Genomic DNA, 20,673 nt, shown 5'->3' with positions numbered 1-20,673 from the left:
CAATCTTAGACACTTAGCTGTGTGAGCCTGGCCAACTCCCTTAACTAACTCTGTCTGCCTCAGTTTCCTCAACTGTAAAAAGAGGATAATAATATACCTCCTAGGGTTGCTGTGAGACTCAAATGAGATAATAATTGTTGAGTGCTTAATACATTTGTCATGTAGTGTTATGTAAATATTCTTATTATTATATGTTGGAGAATATATTCTAACCTCTTTACTTCAGTTCATCCATTTGGTAAATAAAGATGGTTATTACCATAAAGCATAGTCAAGTTTTATAAAAATGTCTTTTAAAATGCAGTATTAATTCAGTGACAAACTGTATGACTCTGCTATTCTAGGACCAACCTAGTTATCTTGTTAGAGAATGGGTCATGATCAAGTGGACCATGTGACAAAGAGTTTTTCAGGGTTGTGAGGATAAAATGAGATAATATTTATAAAGCACAGAGTAAGCCTTAAAATGCTGTATAAATGCTAGTTTTCATTTTTGCATCAGCTCTAAAAAGAATGGAAAAACTGTAATCTTTCTCCAGAGAGCATTGGCTTTTAACCTACAGTCCATGAATTTGTTTCCTAAAAAATGTTTTGGTAGTTATAGCTTTGCTTTGTAATTCTGTGTATTTTATTTTATATATTCAAAACATTATTTGAGAAGGGGTCCATAGACTTTACTAGACTGCCAGAGGGATCCATTACTCAGAAAAAGTTAAGAATCCTTGCTGTAGAGGAAGCACTCATAAAAATTAGGGTACAGATCTATAAAATATTTAAGCATTTCCTTCTGACAACTCCTGTTGTACTGGATAATAAAATATTTAGTTATTTAGATGAATTGTACTCAACGGTATAAATATAAAAAAATTATTCAGAATCTAACATCAAATTGATGTTATTTTTGAGTTTATAATCTAAAACTGACAAAATGAGAAGTAAACAAACATAACTAAAATGCAATAGTAATTTAGAATAAAAATCATGTCTAATCATAGAATTTTATAGCTGGAAGGAACCTTGAAGATAACCATTTCAGAGAAAGAGGAAAAAATATACAAAGAGGTTAAATCAGTTTGGCAAGGGTTCCAAATCTAATAATCTCTTTCTTCTTTAAATCACTAAGGTTATAGTTAGAAAGTATCATAGCTAGAATTTAAACCCAGGCCTTCTGACACCAGATCCGTTACTCTTTCCACTGTATGGCATTAGTACTGTGTGTTTTTATTATACAAAAGATCATGCTTAGAAGTGGAAAGGCATAGTACTTCCAGTCATTTTATTAGGAAAAGATATGCAAGGAACCCTAAGGATAGTTCCTTCAACATAGATGCTTAATAAGGAGATGGTGGTGGAAATGAGAAAATGGTCAATTCCAGGATACACAATGTGAAATTGAACTTTTCCAGCATTTTCCCCATCTACCCTTTTCACTAAATTCTCAAGAAACCTCTATTCTTCCCTGGAGGTTTATCTGTAGCTTTTTTTTTTTTTTTTTTTAGCATTTTTCTTTTGTTTTTCAGGTTATTCCTTGTTCCTGGTGATTGACTTCCACAGTCATGTTAAGGGCTAAAATTGGACTTCTCTTGTTCCCTCCATATCACCTGAAAGAAATAAAAGAGTCCAAATTTCTGAGGCATACGTGTCAACGTCTTCTTCATCAGCAACTCCCCCTACATCCAGAGTGGGCTGCCTTGGCTAAAAAGCAGCTGAAAGGCAAGAACCCAGAGGATCTGATATGGCGCACCCCAGAAGGGATCTCCATAAAGCCCTTGTATTCCAGCAAGGACACCAAGGAACTCCCTGAAGAGTTACCAGGAATGAAACCATATACTCGTGGGCCATATCCTACCATGTATACCTTCAGACCGTGGACTATCCGCCAATATGCTGGTTTTAGCACTGTGGAAGAAAGCAATAAATTTTATAAGGACAACATCAAGGGTAAGATGTTTTTGCCTCCTAATACTTAGACAAACATATCAGATGGAGAAAGGCCTGGGGGACTTGAGAAATGTATTTATAACTGGGGTCAGGGTGATATGATATAGAATGGCTATATTCAAGCTTTAAAGGCAAAACAACCAAAAAAAAACCAAACAAAACCTACCCAAAAAACAAAACTTTGTTGTTCTTCAGTCATGTCCCACTCCTAATGACCCCCTTTAGGGTTTCCTTGGTGAGGAGTCTCTAGCTCATTTTATAGATGAGGAACTGAGGCAAAAAGCGTTAAGTAACTTGCTCAGGGTCACACAGCTAGTAAGTATCTGAGGCTGGATCTGAACTCACAAAGGTGAGTCTTCCTGACTCCAGGACTAGTGCTTTATCCACTATGCCACCTAGCTGCCTATAATAAATAGTAAAAATCAAACAAACTGTTACTTGTTTTATGAAAATCAACATGAAGAGTATTAGGTGGAATAGGAAAATAAAAATAAGTAGAATACTGAGACAGCACTACCTAAATTAATTTACTTAGTGCCATACCAAACTACCAAAGAGTTACTTTGTAAGCTATTACTTTATAGAGTTAGGAAAAAAAAATTACAAAATTCATCAGGAGAAATGAAAAGATTAAGACTATCAAGTGAATCAATGAAAAAAATAGGAAAGAAGGCCTTAGCAGTAGCATATTTTAGACCATCTTAGAAAGGTGTAATCTTCAAAAAAATTTGGTACTAGATAAGAAGTGGAAAGGTTACTGATGATGGAACAGATTGATTTATAGAATATGCTGAAGCACAGGAATTTAGTGTTTGATAAACCCAAAGATTCCAGCTATTGGGGCTCAAACTCATTCAACAAAAACTGTTTGGAAAACTTGAAGATTGTTGGTAGAAAGTGGGTGTAGATAAACATATTATATAGTATATACCAACATAAGCTCAAAATGGGTACATGATTTAGACATCAAAGGTGATACCATTAGCAAGTCAGTGGAGCTTGGAAGAACTTACCTGTGAGATGTATGGAGAGGAACAGATTTCATGACTAAACAAGACAGAGATAATCACTGGAGGTAAAACAAATAATTGTAATTACGTGAAATTAAAAAGTGTTTTTTTTTTTTCCACAAATAAAACCAATGCACCAAAATTCAGGGGCAGGAAAGTGGGGAAAATTTTTTTTCAACACGTTTTTCTGCTAAAGATCTCATTTGTAACACACGCACACACACACACACACACACACACACACACACGTGTATATATAGCATCTCATTTTTTGATGATATTGAATAAGTATTCCACTGAAATTATTTAGTTCATTCTTCTGTGTCATAATGAAGTGTCGGACCCAGTGTAAGCATGTTTAGAGAAAGACCCAGTATCTTAGAAAATGAGATGTCTTTAGTGAACTTAAGCTGCTTTGATGTTTGTATATGTTAAATTAATCTGTAAACCATAATAGTGCAAGCTTCTGTGAGGTTTATCCGCTGATTTCCCTGTACTATGATTAAAAACAAAGTTTCATTTTAAAACGGCCCTCTCGAATTCTAATATTCTTTTCTTTATATACTTAGCTGGTCAACAGGGATTATCAGTTGCCTTTGATCTTGCAACCCATCGAGGATATGACTCAGATAATCCACGAGTCTTCGGTGATGTTGGAATGGCTGGGGTTGCCATTGACACTGTTGAAGATACCAAAATTCTTTTTGATGGAATTCCTTTAGAAAAAATGTCAGTTTCTATGACAATGAATGGAGCAGTTATTCCAGTTCTTGCAACGTTTATTGTAACTGGGGAAGAGCAAGGAGTACCTCAAGAAAAACTAACTGGTACAATCCAGAATGACATATTAAAGGAGTTCATGGTCAGAAATACTTATATTTTTCCTCCAGAGCCATCCATGAGGATAATTGCAGACATCTTCCAATACACAGCAAAGGTACCCCTTGTTTTGCTTTACTTGGCAAAATTTACATCTATATCCCTCTTAAAAGCTTATAGTATAATTTCAAATTTATAAATAGATAAATTAGTAATTGATTTTATACTATAGTAGTCACTTTAAAAAATAAAATAATTTCCTGCAATGCTACCTTAATAATTCAATTAATAGTAATTCAAAATATAAAAAGTTTGTGTACTTTTTAGGGACATAGTGATTTTGTAAAGACAAAAATGTTGTTACAGTAAGTAATGTCAAAAAATTTATAAGGTATTTGATACAGGCAAAACTATACTTAGATTATTTTTTTTTTTCTCATGAGAAGGTATCATGTAAAATTTATTTGCTCAGGTATCAGAAGTGCTATATCTAGATTTTCTGAAATTTAAGATTTAAAACTACTGAACCAATTAACATTTATCAAGTTATTTTTGTGTGTTTTTCCTATACCTTTCAAGTTCCCTAAGGGCAGAGACAGTATTTTAATTTCAGCATTCACATTGGTTGGAAGTTTTAATGTGGCATAGCATATTGGGTATCAATAGATCTTAGTAACTTAAAATTTGAGTTTTGATTTCTTAGAGTCAGTATCAAGTTCTATTGTAATATTTTTAGAAAGTGGATACATTTATACAAATAAACTAGATTGAAGATGGATTAATTTCTAGAACTTGTAGAAAATCATTAGTTGGGCCTAGACTAATGATGTGTGTGGCAGTTAAGGAAATGTTCTAAATTTTGTAGAGAGAAGATTCAGTTGAGTAATATAAAGTCAGAAGATAGATTACAAAGTGTTGAGAAATGAGAGTAGAGGATATGGAAGTAATAAGAGTAGAAAGCTTTTTCTTGATGTTTGGCTGAAAAAAGAGAGGAGAGAGAGGATGATAGTTTGAAGAGATAGTAAGGCCAAAGTGAGTTTATTTTTTTTTTTTAAGGATGGAAGACATCTGGGTATATTTGCAGGCATCAGGGAATGATCCAGTACATAAGGTGAGAATAGATATTAGAACTAAGGGAAGAGGGAATGATTGTTAGAGCTATCTGTATAAATTAATTTTTCATATTTCTGTCAATTAATATTTCTATTCTTCATCCTTCTGTGGGAAGAATCCTAATTTTATTTAGTTTGAGATAATATTTGAAGATAATGATTCTATGAGGCAAAGTTGAGTAGGGAAATATATTCCAAGCATGGGAGGCAACACATGCATAGACATGGAGATGGGAAATGGACTATTGTGTATGAGAAACCTAAAGACACTAGGTGTCTTGAGTATAGAACATTATCAGACATTCTTTAGGAATACTGATTTGCTAGCTGTGTGGAGGATGGGTTGGAGAGGGGCAAGACTCAACACTAGGATACCAATTACAAATCCATATTAAAGCTTGGTTAAAAGTGACAAAGAGCTGCAGTAGGGTGATGGCTTAGAGAATGGAGAAAAGGGATGAACGTGAGATAAATTATGGAAGTAGAATCAAATAGACCTACCAGCTGATTGGATTTGAGGGAGAGTGAAGAGTTCAGAATGACATTAAGGTTGCAAATCGGGGTGAAGAAGGATGGTGGTACCTTCAACAAAAATAGGGAACTTAAGAGGGTCAAAGATGATAGGACATGACTGCAGGTTTCCTCACCCCTCTTTCCTCCTCCTTTCCTATACACTCCAACATGTTAATGAGTCTCTTAAAATGGAACATAGTTGAACACAATATGAACAGTACAGTGGTGGTCTTTTTTTTTTTCTGCCATTATTCTGTGAATGCAACTTAAGCTCAGATAAAGTAAGCTCATTCATGTTAAAGTTATATTACCTTTTTTGATAGTTACTTCATTTTGAGCTATTAATTGTGGGTTTTTAATTTCTTTACATAGCATATGCCAAAGTTTAATTCAATTTCCATTAGTGGATACCATATGCAAGAGGCAGGAGCTGATGCTATTCTGGAATTAGCATATACTATAGCTGATGGTTTAGAATACTGCAGAACTGGACTCCAAGCTGGCCTTAGCATTGATGAATTTGCACCAAGGTGAGTAAAACTCATAGGAGCTCTATCCAGCATTTGTAAAATGGCAAATTTAAAAAGTGATGCAGAATATGTTAGCATTTAGCAAAACAGATGATGAATGAAATAACGTATAAACCTCATACTAGATTACTTCCTCTCTTAATGATAACATAGAAGACAGCTAATGAAATTTGGAGTTTGAAAATTTAATACTCAAATAAAAATTTAATTTGTAGTTGCCTATTATTTATATTGAAATATTAATGGAAGGAAATATCTCAAGCTTATGCATGAACACAATTATATTTTAAGAGAAGCTGTCAATTTACAACTTTAAAAGCATTAATAATTTAAAATTAAGTGGAATATTGTAAGCAAATTTGCTCCCTTTTTCTTTAAACATGCTAATACTTTTTATCAACTTCAAAAATTTTATTTATCCACCTACATAGTAGTCTGTAGACTGTTAAAATGAAACAATAATAAGAGGATAGTGACCCATCCCCATGTTTCACAAGTAACACATGGGAGGCACTGGAGTTTTTAGACTCCAGCCTTTAACACGTTCACTCTTGATCTGGTTAGACAGGAAGGACAGGAAGATAGCTTTGGAGGGGTTAATAATCTTACTTTATTCTAGTCTAGGCTTCTCAAAGGGGTTGGTGATAATGGGAGTACCAGCTCCTACAGCATTCCCTAATGACCCCTCTCCTAGGTGCTGGTGTGAAGGGGTAGGTCCTACATCTGGGTCAGTAAGAGAAAGGCACAGCATTCTAGCTTGTGCATTCCCCTAGATCCCCTCAGTTCTCACTGGAGGCAGGTACACGCATTCCTTTAATTACCCAAATTCCAAATGGGCCCCCCACTCACTGACCAGTGCCTACTTAGCAATATTGTCACTTAATGTAAACATATTAAGTATCACATTGTATCACCCCATATCTCACTGCATAATCATGGTGGAGATGTTCACAAGTCATAGTCCTGGGGAAATATTATCTAATACCTGGAAGCTAGAGATTGTCATGGCCATGGAGCCTGGGAAACTAGATTCTAAAAAGGATAACAAAATCTGCCTTACTTATACCCCAGAGCATTTTTGAATCTGGTTGAAAACAATGAGAAAAGTGAGGTAATATTATAATAGCAATAATATTTAAAATATCTTTAACACATAATAATAATTGACTAAAAGTTTACTTTTTAGTTTATAATGTGTTCTGTAAGTAGAAGATTAAGGATTTATTTTAGTGCACTAATGTTTCTGTCTTAAAGGTATCTTAGTAATATTGCATGAATTTCTTAAAATGTTACATATGGATATGGTTGTATTTCCACTTTCTGAACTATCAGTGAGGGCATTAGACTGGGGTAGGAGAAGGTGTGTTGAACTGGAAATCCACAAAGACCTGGGTTCAAATCATATCTTTGTCTCGTACTGGCTGACTGACACTTGATTTCTAATCACAGGGAGTTTTTAGGAGTATAAGTTGCAAGTGTATAAGCAGTATAAAGTATGAAAAAGCAAATGTTCTTTTCATTGTTAAAGGAATTTTCTTTATTGGGAGCTTCCCTACAGGCTTTAAATTGTGGATCTGGCACAAAACTAAAGGTAATAATAATTAAAAGATGGTGCTTATGTAGCACTTTGAAGCTTTCAGAGTGCTTTATGGACATTGTATCATTTAGCAAATTTATTTTCCATCATATGCTATTATTTTTGCATTCCATCATATAGAAATTGACTTGTGAATGTCATTTTGTTTACAAAGATTAGTATATAATCATTATACTTGGTTGCAAGACATTTCAAAAAATATACTCCAATAAATGTATTAGTGAAAGGTTATGAAAAATGCATTTGTATTTATATTTAGTTTTCTATGACATATCAAATAAATTATTATACCTGGCAATACAGATTTATCAAGGAAACAAACTGTTGTCCAGGAATAGTACCAACGTTTTTTCGCCTTTTAATATACATTTATGCCTCTCGTTATGTGCTGTATGTTAAATAATGAGGCTGACTTCTGCCCAGCAACAAGGAGAACCTTGCCTAAATCTAAATCTTCCCAATAACAGGGGGCTCTATCTCTTGAAATGAAAACCTTGTTATTGTCTGTATATATGACTAACCTCTATGATTTGTGCCCATATCCTCGAATATTAAGTTCCCTGTTTTGTTACCACATCTCTGAACTGTTTTTAAGTACCCAACACACCTGCTTCCCCCTTCCTGAAATCCTTCTCTGTGGTTAACTACCCATGTAGGGGCATACCCCCACCCCTTGTTAAGTGCACAAAACTTGGGTATAAAAGTAAGCCTCTGCCTTTTTTCAAACTGCTAGTGTACCTAAGGACTAGCCTGATGTTTTTGCATTAATAAGGTCCCCTTAACTAGGAGAACCTTTGCCTCTTGAATTCTCTCCAGACAACCTGACTCCGAATTTCATCTACCTCTTCATTAAATGAATTAAAAGTTACATTTGTCAGATTTTGTAAGGTGAATTATACTTTATCTATATGAGAGAATTTTATTATTTAACAGGAACCTATTATAAACAGGAGATGACTTTTATAATGCCAGTAATCGTCTTTTTTTAAAAAAAATATGTAAAAGGTTTAGGCTTAAAATGTGTCAAATTCTCTTTTATTACTTTTCCTTTATAGTAACTGATCTGAAATTTTTAAAAATTAGATATTGTTTTTATTATTAGAATATTTTAATACATATAGAATAACCTTTTTTTCATTACATGTCATCCTATATAAGTAAATTTTGGTACATTTGTTATTTTTGCAGATTATCTTTCTTCTGGGGAATTGGAATGAATTTTTATATGGAAATAGCAAAAATGAGAGCAGGGAGACGACTCTGGGCACACTTAATAGAAAAGATGTTTAAACCTCAAAACTCTAAATCTCTTCTTTTGCGAGCACATTGTCAGACTTCAGGCTGGTCACTTACAGAGCAGGTTGTGTATTTATTTTAAAAATCTTTTCATGTATATCATATTGATAAAAATTTAAGGTTTTTTGGGTAATTCAGTCTTTGTTCTGACATTTAAAAAACTAGCTCCTTATTATTTCCTTTTAAAAATCAGTTTTCTTTATCTTGCCTTTAATTTTTAAAATAACTTTGATGCTTATTTGGAGATTGATAATTTGTTGATTTTCTGGTTATTTTAAATTCAACCTCTAAATTAGTCTCTTTTCATTATAAATATTCATGTATATACATTTCCTACTGGAATTGCTTCATTCCACATATTTCATTATATTATCTCATTTATTTTAGTATAATTTTTTTATTCTGTGATTTATTCTTTGACCTACTGCTTATTTAAGATGCTTTTATTTTTTGGGCTTCATCTTTTATTTGTTTCCTTTGTTATAATTTGTATTATTATATTGTGGTTTACAGGATGTGTCCAGCAGCATTTCTGCCTTCTTTTATGAGTTCTTTGTAGCACATGATCATTTTTGAATAAGTCCCATAGGCCCTGGGATTTATTCTTTAACATTCTTATTCACAAAGCTCCTTAGGTCTCGCAGATTCAGTTTTCCTAACGTTGTGTTCAGGTTTGTAATTTGTTCTAGTTTGTTTTTTCTGTGGAGGAATTGTTCATTCTTTACGTGGGTCATTAAGATTTTGTAGAATTGATGTCTTACTATTTAGGTGTTGTTGATTTTTTAATTTCAGGGTTTTTTTTCCAACAATTTGGTTGCCATGTCATTTGATGTGTGTGTGTGTGTGTGTGTGTGTGTGTGTGTGTGTATTAAAGCATATATTTTTTTTTTTTTTACTGTACTTATGATTTCATTAAAGCACCTAGTGAAGAGTTTCCCTTCATAGTGCATGTTGAGACAGTCTCTAGCATGGATAGTCTTAGAAACTTGCCTGGAGCACAGACAAGTAACTTGCCACAGACCAAGTGTGTATCAGAGGTAAGATTTCCTGGTTTTGTAGCCAGTGAAGACACTATCCGCTAAGCCACCCTGCCTCTCTATATTAAGAGTTCTATTGAGAACTCTATTGGTGTTCTGACATTGTTTCATTGTCTATGCCATCTCCTTGTTTGATTAACTTTCATTTGTGATGCCTGCTTTCCGAAAATGTTATTCCATTTCTCTACCTCATCTTTCTTTCCCTTGCAGTTTTCCAGATGATCTACTTCTTTCTTTCTGTTCTCCTTTAAAGAATTTCTTCCCTCAAATGCAAACTCTTTTAAAAATGATCCTTATGCTAAATGTATCTTAAAAGCTACTGTAAACTTGTTACATTTTTGTAGACTGTTATCATTGTAGTTATCTTTTAATTTGTTATTTTAACTCCTTAAGTGCTAAATGGTGAAATCCTTTAAAAAGACACTCCTCCCCCACAAAAAAAAAAATCAAAGAAGAATTGCATTATGTTTCCAAACAGCAGGAAGAAAAGGAGAAGGCATGAGTCCTCTCCTGCTCACTTCTAATAAACCTCCTGTCAGTGTTGTTTTATGAAAGTTATCATTTCTCTTCCTATTAATTCCAATCAAGTTGATCTGATTGGTGAGAAATGTAGGACAGAAGGAGGCAATGAGGAAAAAGACACTGGGTGGTACCAGCAGGTTGATTCAATTCCAATAAACATTATTAAACTCATACCATGTAGAAGGTGCTGCAAGGACAAAAGCTGAAATAGTGCATGCAAGAAACCTCATGTTCCACCTCAGACACTCAAACATACAACATAAGTGAATACAAAACAGACCAAGTACTTTCTAGATGGAGAGACCTCTAACATTCAGGAGGGGAGTAAAGAAGAGATCCAAAAAGGATTCTGGTTGGAGCTGAACCTCTTGAAACAACCTGGGGATTAAGTGTAGCAGAGATGCCCTGCAGAGGCATACAAGGGGGAAGTGGAGTAGCTTGTCTGGAGAACCAGGCAAGTTTGACTGGAACACAGTGAAAGGAAGTGATATGCAGTAACACTAGTAATGGAGGAAGGAGGCGTTGTGGAGTGCTTTAAAGGCTAGGCTGAGGATTTTATATTTTATCTGAGGAGTCATGCAAAGCTATTGAAGAAGTGTTTTTGGTTTTGGTTTTTGCTCTTTTTTTGTTATTGAGCAGGAAGTAATATTAGTAAGATGGGTTTGGGAGAAATCATCAGCTCCATTTTGAATGTGTTGAATTTGACAGTCCTGCAGAAATGGCCAGTAGGGATTTGGTAATATGAGAATGGAATTCAAGAAGGAAATTAAAAGTTATATATGTACTTTTGTGAGTTGTGTACAGAGGTGAGTCCTAGGTAAGGTAGTGCAGTGAATCTCTGATAGTTCAGTATTTTATAAGCTAGTCAGATATTTAGGGTGCCACATTTTAATACATGACTATAAGTAGGTACCCCTAAGTGTAACATTTAGATATGTAAAATTAAATTCAGGATGATTCAAAATTCTTTAAAATAACAATATTATTTGTTACCATATTATGTTAGCATGTCACCAAGATTAAAAATAAATTATTGGTAATTTATTTTGCCTATCAGAAATCTAACACATACATGTATACTCATAATATGTAATCCAGAAACATCAGTCATTAGTTGTCTATTTAATTTACCTAGTTACATAATGTTTCCTATGGTGATTTAGTATGTATTTTGCAGACATAGGAGGTAGTCTAAGTTGTTCATAAACTATAATTTAAATGTTTTTGTGGTACATATACTCATAAGGCTTATTGTTGTTCAATTGTGTCTGATTCTTTGTGGCCCTGTTTGGGATTTTCTTGGCAAAGATCCTGGAGTGATTTGCTATTTTCTTCTCCAGCTCATTTTTACAGGTGAAGAACTGAGGCCAACAGGGTTAAGTGATTTGCCCAGAATCACACAGCTAGTGTCTGAGGCCAGATTTGAACTGAGGGAGATGAGCCTTTCTGATTCTGAGCCTAGTGCTCTAGCCACTGAGCCAGTTAGCTGGCCACAGTTTTATTTTAAAAACCTTGAATATCTCATTGATATATATCAAAATAGAGTCTACTTTGTATAGTGTTTTACAGTTTCAAAAGGTCTTTCTTTACATGTTAACCTCATTTGAGCCTTACAAAGCAATGTCATTCTAGGTAAGTGGCAACAGTTGAGGTAATTGATCCTCAAGATTGTTTGCTTTTCCAAATTTTTTCCCAGACCAGGAAAAAAACAAAAAAAACCTGAGAACTTTTGTTCTTTAATGTTACTTAAACTTGTATTTTTTTAAACTTTAATTTTTATCAAGCATTAAATATATTGCATTTTATCATCTTCATGAGTGGAATGTGCTCCCTCTTGTGGTTGACAGCAATAAGGTGGCTTTTTTGATGAATTGCCTTGATGAATTTTTTGATGAATTGTCTTGAAGGTTGAAGTAGCATGTGTCACTAATATGAAGTTAAGATCAAGAAACATTGAAATAAATATAACCCATTTATGTCAAGGATTCAAAATTGTCATTGAAAATTGTCTAAACTTTTATCATATGGTTATACAAAGAACAGTTTAAAAATGCATAAATAGAAACAATTTAGGAACTTTTATTTTTTAGGATAATTTATTTACTTTCAGCCCATTTAAATAGGTGTCACCCTTCTGAACTTTTCCACTCTGCCTGCTTTACAAATTACATGATATAGAGCCATGCTGGACCTAGAGCTTAGAAGATTAGAGTTCAAATCCAGCCTCAGACACTTACTAGCTTTGTGACCCTGACAAGTCATTTAAATTCAATCTGCTCCAATTTCCCTATCTGTGAAATGGGAAAAAATTTTTTTAAAAATATTGTTGTGAATATGATATGACAGATGATATTTATAAAGTACTTTATAAGCCTTAAAGTGCTACTTATGAAATTTGGGACTCTTTGAAGTACAGATGAGGTGGGAATAAATTCCAGACATGGAGAAAAGTATGCATAACAGGACAGAAGTAGGAGATGGGAGGTTATGTCTGTGAGTGTTGTGTCATGGAAATTTGGTGCAAGAAGAGGCTGGTAGACATTATTTGATTTTTTTCATCTGTAATAAGAGGCAGTAGACGGAGTCCCATAGAGATTAGTTAGTTCATTCATGTTCATGCAGTGAACTGGTAGCAAAGTCAGAACTTTATCACTACTCTCTGTCTGTTGACATACAGCAGTCTTCAGTTTAATTTAATAAACATTAATTTGGTGCTTACTATGTGTCTGTTGACGTGGTAGGCACATTTCCTTGACTTGAAGAATTGCTAATTTATTTGGGGTAATAATATAAATAAATATTGAACAACCAGAAGCATTTCTAAGTCTATACAGAAAACATATATTAATAAAATCTGTCTGTATAAATTAAATTTACATTTATAGAAGTGACAAGATAATAAATTAGAAATGTAGGCTATTAATTATAATCCTGCTGCTTCTACTGATTAGTTTTTGACCTGAGGTTAACTCCTTATAACTGAGAATGAATGCTCTATAAATATAATATGTATCACTCTGTGCTTCATCATATCACAGCTGAAACATAAACATGAAAGTAGAAAATGGAATAGCACATTGTCTGGTTAAAGGTTTTTTTTTTCCCCTTTAGGATCCTTACAATAATATTATTCGTACTACAGTAGAAGCAATGGCAGCGGTCTTTGGAGGGACTCAGTCCTTGCACACAAATTCATTTGATGAAGCCTTGGGTTTGCCCACAGTAAAAAGTGCTCGAATTGCCCGAAACACTCAGATCATAATTCAAGAAGAGTCTGGGATTCCCAAAGTAGCTGATCCATGGGGAGGCTCGTATATGATGGAATCTCTCACAAATGATGTATATGATGCTGCTTTGAAGGTAAATTCCTTCTTTTGGTTTTGTTACTTTTTAGCAATTTTGAATGTATGAGAGATGAACTCTCTAACTTTGATTGTACACTCTTCTAAACAAAGTAGCAAAAGAAAATTAGAATTGCTCTTGTGTATCTAAAAGAGTAAATTGTATTTTCCTTCTGTGAATGTTTGTTTATGATTATTTGCCATGTCATTTTGACTGTTTTGTTGCTGCAAAACGGTCACTTTTTAGTAAACAGGCTCCTCCCAAATTTAATATCTTCCCCTAAAAATATTTAAACAAAACTGAAATATAGTGATTCCTAGTGACAGTTCTTATCACTTTCTACTTTTTTTAGTTTACTGATTCTTAAAAGAAAGGATATTTGCTCCAGTTTTAATAATAGGAGCTTAATATTTACTCCTATACTCAACTTGAGTTTTAATGCCTTTTAGTATTGCATTGATTTACACTTTTGTAATCATTGTGTCCTCTTGTTGTTTTGGTTCCATTTTCTTTATCTTGAATTCATATAGCACTTCCCAGGTTTATCAGAGTTCTTCATATCTGTGATTCCTTATGGTACAGTCATGTTTCATTGTATTTATATGCTACTATCTCAGCCATTCTCCAGGGTTTTTTTTGACACAATTTATGTGTAGCATTGATTGCTATCAATATTTTGCTTTGAATACAGGACCTTTCCTATTATTGTTTCCATGGTATATAACTCTAGTACTGGTGGCCAGATCAAAGGATATTAACAATTTAGTATTTCTTCTCACAAAATTTCCAGTTTCAGTACTTTTAGATGATTTATAGTCTTTCATTTAGAGAATTCATTTGTCTGTCTTCCTACAGCTCCTTCAATTTTTAATTTTTCCAGTTTTTACCATCTCTGCCAGTTTAATAGGTGTGAAATTATACATCACTTATTTTATTTTGAAATTATCTGATTGTTAGTTATTTTGTATACTTTTACATCATTATTATTTTTTGAAAAAATTTTTTTGAAAACTATCTTCATCAGGAGTGCCAAAAAAGCAAGCCAGACAAGCAGAACATCTTTGTAATTTGTAGTTAATCTTAGCTGTGTATTTAAAAAGCAAAGCAAAGCAAAGTGCATATGATAGACACTTAGGGTTTTGTGTATAATCCTCATATTCTGTTGTACTGTGTATATTGAGAATGTCCATTCTATTTGATGTTTAATTACTTAGAATAATAAATGATTTTTAAAAAGAAGAAATTTCATATATATGCTTTGATTATCATTTGGGGAACAGCTCCTAGTCTTAAAGATTAATGTTAATTCCCTGTAGATTTTGGATATCAGACTTTTATCATACATATATTTGATGCAAATATCTATAAATACACACATATCACACATCTATTTTTTGTCTCCAGTTTTTTTCTGATTTTATTTTTTTATTCTTATTATTTAATTCTTTTTTATACATTGATTTTGTTCCTGCAATAGCTTTGTAATTTTGTAGAATTCAAATTGTCTACTTTATATTTTATAATCTCCTCTATCCTATTGCCTGCTTATAAATTCTTCTCTTATCTACAGTTGTGAGATAACTTTCTGTTCCCTTTTAATTTTTTTTATCTTCTAGCTTTTTACATTTAAATTATTCATTTGAAATTTATTTTGATACATTTACTTGAAATGCTGTTCTCAGCCTATTTTCTGGCAAACTTTTCCCTTTTCTTTCAGTGGGCTTTTAGGTTTATTGAATAGCAACCTATCAGAGACTTTTAATCTTAAAATTTGTCCCAAGCTTTATTCTTTCCCCTCACCCTCAATCTTATGAATTAGAAAGGAGCAAGAACCTTTTTAGCTTTCCCCTACTCTTTCTTATTCTTCACTAAGTCCATAGATTAAAGTCAACTAGTCAGCCCCTTTCTTCATACATGAATCTGCAATATACTTGACAAGTGGTCATCTATCTAGTGTGTGCTTAAAGAACTTCATTGTCAGGTAATACATTACATCCCAGGACTGCTTATTCCATTTTCTTAATAACTCTAATTGTTAAGAAGGTCTTGCTTATGTTGAGTCAAGGTTTGCCTTTACATGTGATTTCTGAGGTTAAGTGTAATTTAATTTGACATTTTATATTTTCTGGGATACTTTGGCATTTTCTCTGATGACTTTTAAAACAATTCTTAAAGTTATGTTATAGTGAATAATGTCTTTGGTATTATCTTGAGTTGTTTAGGAAATTTTTTTTTTGTAAAATGGTTAAAATATTTTGTAAAATTTTAAAAGTTGTAATCAACTAGTTTCATTGTCTTTTAGGGTTAAAAAGATCAGCAACTTAAAAGAGTTAAATAGTATCAGGGTACTTATTTGACTAGTTATCTTCAAGGATTATGTGTTTTATTAGTCTGTCAGCAGCTAGCCAAGTATCTTGCACATAACATGTTCAATAAATATTTGTTAAAGGACATGCTTTTTTTCTATCTCTTTAAAATTATTAATTGAGTAGAACCTAGGCTTTTAAGTTAAAAGGACTTTAAACCTTAATTTCAAGAATCAACTTTCAAATGATTTGGTAATATATGCACAGTTAAGTGATTTGACCAGTGTGTCCCAAATATGAGGAATTTAAAAATAATATCAGGTATTCTTTCACAAGATATTATTAGCACTGAAGACGTAAAAAAAAAAAGTAGAGAAAATGACAACCCTTTACAAACAAAACAAACCTTAAAATATTTGATGAATTGATTTTAAAATGATTATATTATTATATATCACTAAATGTTCCTAATTATATTGATGCCCTTTCAGCTTATTAATGAAATTGAAGAAATGGGTGGAATGGCCAAAGCTGTAGCTGAAGGAATCCCTAAACTTCGAATTGAAGAGTGTGCTGCCCGGAGACAAGCCAGGATAGATTCTGGTATGGTGAAATGGAAACTTGTATATCTAGAGCCTTTTGTTGTCCTCTAAGGAGAATGTGTCGCTAGTTTTTCATTCTGATACAGGAGTTTCTGTTCTTGGCACATTTCAGATACATCATTATTATTTTCTTTAATTTGTTTTGTTTTTATTGGCCTTAATATATTTGTTAATCCCCACTGAATCATTCCTCAGAAGAAAGAACAGGTAAGCAAAACTAACTGACAAAACTGTAGTTGGGATTTGCCACAATTCTCTACTATTATAGCCTTATAGAGGACAATGTATAGTTTTTGCAGGAGAGTTTTTGTGTGTTTCATTATTTTTTTTTTTGAAGGAGAGAAGGAAGGCAATTGGGGTTAAGTGACTTGTCCAAGGTCACACAGCTAGTAAGTGTGTCAGGTATCTGAGGACAGACTTGAACTCATGTCCTCCTGACTTTAGGGCCAGTGTTCTATTCACTGCACCAGCTAGCTGCCACCATCATTTGTTCTTTAGAACCAAGATTATCCATCTCAGTGGGGTACCTTTTAGTATTACTTTTATTTACATTATTTAGACATCATGTATATTGTTCCCATGGTTGTAGGTGAAAAGCACTCTGTATTTTTAGCCAGTGTCTTAACAGATGCAGTTTTTTAATACACTCCCTCTTGCTTGGAGGAAGATACAAATGGATAATTTCTAGCTACTTGAAATTCTTCTCAATATAATTAATTTTTTTATGTGTTTTTAGTAACTCTGAGACAAAAGACAAATTCCTGCAGCAAGAGTAAAACAAAGTATAAAATTCAGATTTAGCAAATTTTGATTTACCAAACAGAAAAATAGAAATGTCAATATTGGTGCACTCTCATAGATTTTCCTGAAACCATATCCTGTTTCTTTAATCCCTCTTAAAGTGACCCTCTTAGTTTGGTCAAAGATAGAAAAAGAAATTCTTCTCTCACTTTAAGCAAAAGTATTTTAACTCTTTTGGTCAGGTCCAAGGTAATCAGAACAAAAAATCAAAGGGTTGGTTTTCTTGATATGGTTCCTTACAAGCTAAAGGATACTTCTTTTGACTATTAGGAATGGCCTTGTGGAGGGAAGTCCCATCCCCAGCAGAAGCTCCTCTGCCTCCTTGCTCTCCTTCTTCTCCCCCTTTCTTGTCTTCAACTATCCCAGAATCCATCAGGGATACTTGACTACTCATAACACTTGGATGAGACGTTAGTCATTATATTTTTTCCTTCTGGTGAGATAGAGAACTTCCAGGCTCATACCATTTGCTAGCCCCCTGTACCCTAAGGTCCTTAAATGTTATATCTCTATGTCCTTTAGATTCTTAACACTGTTATCTCACGTATGAAGTGGGTTCTGGACTCATGGGTCTTCACATCCACCCAGGCCAAATTATTAGGTCTAGGCCTTTTTATCCACCAGAAACTGACCTTTTTATTTTTTAGTGGGTTTTCTATCTCTCCCATTTAGAATGTGAGCCCCTTGAGCAAAGCCTTGCTTTTTCTATTTGTGTCCTCTACATTTACTATAGTCAGTACTTGATACATACTAAGGCCTTAATAAATTTTAAAAAATTGAATAAGTTTTTATTGATTTCTTTTTCACTTTGTTTACATCAACATAGTTTCCTCCCTGCATCCCTCTCTTTATTCTCCCATAGAACCATGTCATATATTATACTATAAAATAATACTTTTCAAAGACAAACAAGAAAAAGTAGAGGGTAAAATCATTATAATAAAATAGATCCAAAAAAATCTGAAAATATATACAATGTACAATACTTCTATGCATATTACTTCTGCAGAGAGGTTAGTGAATAAGTGTTTTTCATTAATTTATGTAGCAAAGGGGCATTCATTTTACTTAATCTTGCTTTCATTCAATTAGGCTTCTTCCCTGAACTTGATTAAGTTTTATGATAAAAAATAATAAAAAGCTATGATCAAATCTTTATCTTTGATTTGAGGCCAAACACTACCAAACCAATTGTACTAAGAGTAGGGCATTCATCTGTAAAAAATATTTCAATTTCTATGCCCTTTTTAATCACGTAAATTGACAAGTATCACATGTTAACAGGACAATTTACATTGTTTTTGTTAGTTGAAATAATTTTAGGATTGTAGATTTTGAGCTTCATGGAACATTACAGGCAGCTTTATGTCTTTATACTCTTCCATATGTCTAGAATATCTTTACTTTCTTATTCTTTGAACTCTTACTCATCATGCAAAACCCAATTCAGATGCCCTCATCCCAGCCTCAGTCAGTAATCACCATTCCCCTGAGTCCTCGCTTCTATTTGGCAATTCTTCCGTGAGCTTATCCTATAATATTACATATCACAGCTTCTGTGTTTGTTTCTTATCCTTTGCTAATTGTTAGTGCGTTACTGCAGGGATTGTGTCTTATCTAAGGTTCCTACTTTCTCTGTTGCCTAACTATATAATGGTATGCATACAATAACATAATAAATGTTAGAGGAATTTGAATGAGCTTGAAGTGAATTAGAAAGATAATAATAAAGTTCTATGACTTCCTCATCCTTTACACGAGTTGACTTTAACTTAGTCACTGATAATCTCTCTATAGTCAAAAAATAAAAGTTCATATGATTTCTGCGCATAAGCTTGGGGCCAGACTTTGGGAGATAGTGGAAGATAGTAGGGCCTGGTAAGCTATAATCCACTGAACAACAACAGGAAATTTGATGTCTTCCATTTTATTTGTATATCGATTTTCTTTTGGCTGTTTTCTTCTTTCATTCTTCAGGAAAGCTGGAATGCAATCCTAAAGTTAATTATAAATAATTATTTCTTTGAAGTAAATTCTAGATAATCACTAAATTTTATAGAGACTATAATAAATCCTTGTATCATGATAAAGATATAATGTAGCTTACATGGAACGTATTAACTTTTAATTTAAATTTAAACTTGTTTTTCAAAGTGTTTAGAGCTGGGATTTGTTTCTGTTGTTGTTTATTTGTTTTTTGTTCTTACTTGCCAAAACTGAAATCAGTGGAGCTATTTGAAGCCGCATCAGATAGTGGATAGAATTCTAGACTCGGAGTCATGAAAGCCTGGATACAGGCCCCACTGACAGATGCTCACTGTCTGAATGATCAAAAACAACTCGCTTAAGTTTTCTGAGCCTTAGTTTCTTCATCTATCAAATGGCTTAAAGGATCTGCTTAGCAATTTTGTTGTAAAGCTCACATAATAAAGGTGAACTATTTGAAGAGCCTTAGAGGCCTATTTAAATATCAGGTGGTTTATTTAAAGTTTTAAAATAAACATGGCATTTAAAAAGGTTTGACAGATAATTTAATAATGCTGGCATTTGGTGATCTCTCTCAGACCAAAAGATAATCATGGAACAGGTTCATAGTTTATAAAACGTTTTAGAGAATAGGTGTTCCCCAGGGTGGGAATCAACCCTGATTGGTTAACAGTTGATGTGAGAATGAATATTACAATGATGGATTAGACCTGAACTTTGATTAAGTTATCTATTTCTTAAATTAACCCCTGCCTTGGGCAGTCTGTTGAAAGAATTTTTGCCCTATCCAAGCCTTAAAAGAACACAGTGGCTACCCTACCATGGGTCTGAACAAGAAAATTAGTCCAGTCTCATTATCTGCAATGTCCTTCAAGAGACTGAATTTTTCAAATCAGGACTTTACAAAAAAAGGGGGACCCTGGATCGCCCTAAATTATTAGTTATTAATAATCATTTCTCTCATAAACTACTTAGTTGCCCCAAATCTTTTACTTTATCTTCTCCCACACTACTAATATTTCCTTTACCACTGGGATAAAGTAATTGAGGTAGGTTAATCATTCTAGTTACTAGGACTCTTAGTTTAAGGAAGAGTCAGAAGACCAGCCCTAGAACTTGGACAATCAGTGTACAATTGTTTATGGCCACAAAAATAGGAATATGTGTCCATTTTTGTGATGCTGCTATTGAACCCTTTTAGTATTTGGCAACTTCTAAATGCTCAACAAAAGATCCAAAGTTCATTAAAATCTATTTTC

The 20,673-nt window shown here is 33.4% G+C and overlaps 1 protein-coding gene across 2 annotated transcripts in view; it reads left to right on the top strand.

Annotated features, from left to right (window-relative positions):
• Positions 1–20,673, top strand: part of MMUT (methylmalonyl-CoA mutase) — a 45,343-nt gene that overhangs the window by 9,235 nt on the left and 15,435 nt on the right. For both annotated transcript variants that reach the window (XM_072642407.1, XM_072642406.1), the window contains exons 2-7: positions 1,521–1,941; positions 3,521–3,888; positions 5,768–5,925; positions 8,711–8,882; positions 13,489–13,737; positions 16,517–16,628. In XM_072642407.1, the coding sequence (XP_072498508.1) occupies positions 1,557–1,941; positions 3,521–3,888; positions 5,768–5,925; positions 8,711–8,882; positions 13,489–13,737; positions 16,517–16,628 (1,444 nt within the window). In that variant the 5' untranslated portion in view covers positions 1,521–1,556. The remainder of the gene's footprint in view (positions 1–1,520; positions 1,942–3,520; positions 3,889–5,767; positions 5,926–8,710; positions 8,883–13,488; positions 13,738–16,516; positions 16,629–20,673) is intronic.

Source organism: Notamacropus eugenii, chromosome 2 (assembly GCF_028372415.1).
Source record: "Notamacropus eugenii isolate mMacEug1 chromosome 2, mMacEug1.pri_v2, whole genome shotgun sequence".
NCBI lineage: Eukaryota > Metazoa > Chordata > Mammalia > Diprotodontia > Macropodidae > Notamacropus > Notamacropus eugenii.
This window is presented reverse-complemented; position numbering and strand designations above follow the sequence as displayed.